General features: G+C 38.3%; 1 protein-coding gene across 1 annotated transcript; it reads left to right on the forward strand.

The window, feature by feature from the left end:
* Positions 1-2,355: 2,355 nt before the first annotated feature.
* On the forward strand, positions 2,356-4,412 carry LOC306787759 (transcription elongation factor SPT4). Its single transcript, XM_079283020.1, has 5 exons — positions 2,356-3,184; positions 3,495-3,601; positions 3,689-3,744; positions 3,960-4,013; positions 4,129-4,412. Exons 1-5 carry the CDS (start codon positions 3,047-3,049, stop codon positions 4,194-4,196), a joined length of 423 nt encoding a protein of 140 aa, XP_079139146.1. The 5' UTR covers positions 2,356-3,046; the 3' UTR covers positions 4,197-4,412.
* The last annotated feature ends 212 nt before the right edge of the window (positions 4,413-4,624 follow it).

A 4,624-nucleotide genomic window follows, 5' to 3' on the forward strand; every position in this document is an offset into this window, starting at 1 on the left:
CTCCCCATACTGACACACTTAACTTTAAAATAACTTGGCTTCTAACGTCATTAATAATGTCAACTTTAAAAAAATACATAAAATGCTGTACACAAGACCTGAAAATGCTAACTTTTAGTGTTAACGTTACTGGTAAGCTAAGTTAGCATTAGCTAACGTTAGCTCCCCAACTAACGGTAACTACTCTGAATTGTAATGATCTTTTGCGCAGTCAGGTTTGAGTAAAGTCGCATAGAATTATGTCGACATAGCGTTGTATTTTTGGGGGGTCATAACACACCAAGAAAAAACTCCATGAGAGGTGAACTGTGACTTTACCTGGGTCTGCAAACTCACTCCGGATCTCACAACCGTTGAAAGTTCCCGAACCGTTGAAGCTGTTGGAGTTGTAACGTTCTTCGGTAATAAAGCGCTCGAGAGGACAGTTTATGACATGCATCGTCTGACGCAGGTGTGTTCATTAGAACACGTCTTTTTGGGGGGAGGTATTCAAGTCCACTGCTACCATTTAAAAATACTCCAGGATAAGTTAAAGTCCTGCATTCCGAATATTACTTAGGTGTACAGAAGTATTAGCAGCATAATAAACGGGTCAAAAGTAAACGCGACCCTTTTGCAGACTTTTCCCTTCTGTTTATTATATATTTTACATAAAATCATTGGCCTGTACTCATGACAGAATATGGAAGTGCTTTTCACAAATAACGTCGTGCTTTTCAAAGATATAAGACGCTTTGGATGAACATTTTTTATTTCATAAAGTCGTATCAATCGCTGTCAAACCAATGCAGTCGAGTAAAAGTAGTGTTTCACTCTGAAACGTAGTCACGTAACATCAACATACGATCATAAAATTAAAATTCAAGTACAGCACAACGTTACTTTAGTAAAGGCATTTAGCTATTGTTTCCCTCTAAGCTGCGCGCTTGAGCAATCGCGCACTGCTCGCACATTCTCAGCGCACAAGAAAATCTATGCAGCGCATAAAATAAAATTCAACATAAACGTATTAATTAATATCTAATATTAGTCCTAATCTTATCTAATCAATTAAACCAATAATAATAATAATAATAATAATTTAGTTTTCTGTACTATTTTGCAACGTAACTCAGTGAGTGACAGGTGTCCAGCCAATGATACGATTCGGTTCACTTACGCTACGCAGCCAATCATAGCATTGACACTATTGCCCTGCCCATTCGCGCCGTGCAGGTTAGCTAGCTATCAACAGTGCGGCGGAGTTACGAGACGCAAATGCTAACCCCTTATCATGGCGAAATGAACGGGCAGCGACATAAAGTCAAAGCAAGAAGCAGACGAAGCCATCAACCTGGACAAAGTGTACAACCATTGGAGAAGTGAGAAGGACAGACGTGAAAAATATGGTAAAATTTAAGTCAGATTTGTGCATATTCTAGTGACATTTATTAAGATTTTTTACTTATGGATATTAATCATTAAATGATGTTACTACTAGATAATTTATGGGTAGTAGAAATGATAATAAAAAACTGAGTAATTACATATTTTACAGACAGAGTTACAGGAATTTACACTGTATCACAAGCTACAGCACACGTCATTGTGCAAAATGTGAATGTTTTAATGTGAACAAAATGTTATGTCTGAAAGGTGTATATGTATCATTTCTTCCAGAACAGGACCTCACACAGGCCAAAGCAGGACACTTCCCATGGCCAAGCAGGACTCTCACATAAAACTTACTACACATCTCATGAACAACAAGATTTTTGTCTTTTTCCTTTAAAGTTTGTCAAATCACTTATATTAAAAGTAAACTAGTGAAAATTGCTGCTGTAATTTGATTCTTTTAATAAGCCATGTAACTTGCTATGATCCAAGGTTTTGAACAGGTGTGATACTGGTGTGTGGCCACAGCGTGCACATCTGATGTTGCTCACAGTGGTCCTCAGTGTGCTCAGGGAGCTTGTGTGTATGCCCAGACACATGAAAAATTAGAGGGAACATTGGCTACACCACAAATTAGCTAATTCCCTTATTTGAAATCTAGAATTAAAATAACAAGGTAGCAAAACCTTCTCATATTGATATTTAACGTGGATGGATAGATGGATATTCATGTGCCAAAATGTAGTAAAAGTAAACTGTGCGCCATTGAATTTTTATTTGGCATCGTTGAATTGTATTACATATCTCAGTATTGATCCAACATTTTCCATAAAAAATAATAGCTAATGCTAATGATAGGTGATATAACAGCAGTATTGACAATAATGATAATAAAGAAAACTATAAATGAAAACAGACAGTGTCACAGTTCATTTAAAAAGCATGTAGTTATAGTAAAATAAACTAAAAAGAAAAACCGACAGAGGGAGACATTTTGTGAATGTTGGTCGTGGACTAACTATTTAATGTAACAGAGAAGATTAGTACGGAATGTCTGATCCAGAGGAAAACGTTTTTGTTCATAAATTGTGAGTGTGAATCAAAGGGCTATATCATGGAGATAATCACTGCAGCATTATCAACAGTCAAGGGAATACACAGGATCTTAAAATGTACCCCATGACACACAGGAGCCAGTGAGTCCAAATGCTAGAATCTGTTTGGATTAAAGTTAGGCATGTGATTTTTTTTTTCTTAAGTATCCATATGGTCTTCATTTAGAGATACAAAAAAGTAATTATCCTCCACTTCTCGGTTTATCCATCCATAATAAGTAGTTGCTTTTGCATTGAAACATCTATTATTTTAGTATAATCAAAACGTTTTCACTGTTCTGGATCCCGATGGTTGGAATGGTTGAATTACAAGTATGCATGACCAAATACATCAGTCAACGTTTAGTATTTGCATGCCACGTTTCAGGACATAGTGGAACTAATATACTGTATGTGACTATGTATAACAACTCAAACATAATCCCTGTAACTGAAATAATTGTTTTAAATAATGGAGGTATAACTATTTTTAAACAGGCGCACAATATGGACCCCTCTGCTGGGTCAACAAGGCCCTCGCGGCTCGCAGTCGGTGACGTAATTCCCCGGCGACTGGAATGATTGAAAACATTAATCCGGTTGATATTTCAGTATTACACCAGTGTTTTGTCCGGGAGCTGGACATAATGGCTTTGGAAATGGTCCCCAAAGACCTTCGCCATCTGCGAGCCTGTCTTCTTTGTTCTTTAGTGAAGGTAAACGCTCAAACTAGCGTCCCTGCTAACGTGTAGCCGCTTCCTGCGCTCTGTATTTGTCTTCTGTTGTCAAACAAATGAATGTAAGCTCTAAAGTAATGCTTTTACTGTTACCTTTATTTACTTAACAATACCAATACACATACTGAACCCGTTCCATGGTCTAGTTTGTTCGTCTACTTACTAAATTCAAACGTATCATGTCTGTTGGTACGTGAAGTAGCTTGTGTGCTACTTCACATGTTTGTATCCATTCTTGACTCTTACTATTGTCCTTGATTCAAGTGTTCCCTCCTCTGGTTTTCTTTAGACCATCGACCAGTTTGAATACGACGGCTGTGACAACTGTGAGTCGTACCTCCAGATGAAGGGGAACCGGGAGATGGTTTATGAATGCACAAGTTCCTCATTTGATGGGTAAACGTTAATTCAGCATCGATTATTTAATAAATCAACCTTTCCCGTTGTTTTCTGGATGTTTACCATTCCCGTCTGTGTCCACAGTGTGGTATCCATGATGAGTCCTGAGGACAGCTGGGTAGCTAAATGGCAGAGGATAGGTAAGGATGTGTGCCTGTACTGAAAGCTGCATTAATCCAGTTTGACCATGATGGAGTAGAAGAACTCTAAAGTAAGGGAAGAAGACAAAGTATCAATATTATGTCAATAAGGACCTTATTTACTCAAACGGATACATCCAGTTTTACAGTTGGCATACCCAAATGCTGTTGAGATAAATAACATTTGTGGATATTGTTTTTGCTCCATCCTACAGGCAACTTCAAGCCAGGTGTGTATGCAGTATCAGTGACAGGCAGACTACCTCCAGGTACACTTTATCTAAACTCGTCTGCCTCTACGCAGGGAATTACATGTTTGGCTTTTTCTTGATTTGGAATTCCTTCCTTATTATTGCATTGTTAATTCTCCTTTTTTCCCCGAAGGTGTGGTGAGAGAGTTGAAAAGCAGAGGAGTGATCTACAAATCCAGAGACACAGCAGTGAAGACATAAACCGGATGGCTTCCGGTTGTCTGTTCAGCCACACCAGAGCGGCGTCACACTGCTGGGACTGCATTGGATCACGTCTGTGATGAAGGAACTGCCCTTCAACTGTTCAATTTGTGTGTGATTAGTAATATCAGCATGGCTGCTTATAGGGGAGAAGAAGTGGGTATTTTGTATTTCTTTGGATAATTGAGGAAAAAAAAAATAAAGGACTGTTTTTATAAGAAATGTGAGTTATTGTCTTTAGCACAGTCAACACTGTTATTTGCTGAGCCAGCATTCAGTTGACAGTGAACAGACGTGGGTGTCACATATTTAACAAAAAAAGATGATGCAGCACACTGGAAGAAATAGACAATAGCCAGAATTTGTCGCAGCTTAATATTTTCCCCTGAATAACTCGTACCAAACACAACCCATCAAGGTCCACAGTG

Source organism: Melanostigma gelatinosum (assembly GCF_949748355.1).
Source record: "Melanostigma gelatinosum genome assembly, chromosome: 14".
Lineage (NCBI taxonomy): Eukaryota > Metazoa > Chordata > Actinopteri > Perciformes > Zoarcidae > Melanostigma > Melanostigma gelatinosum.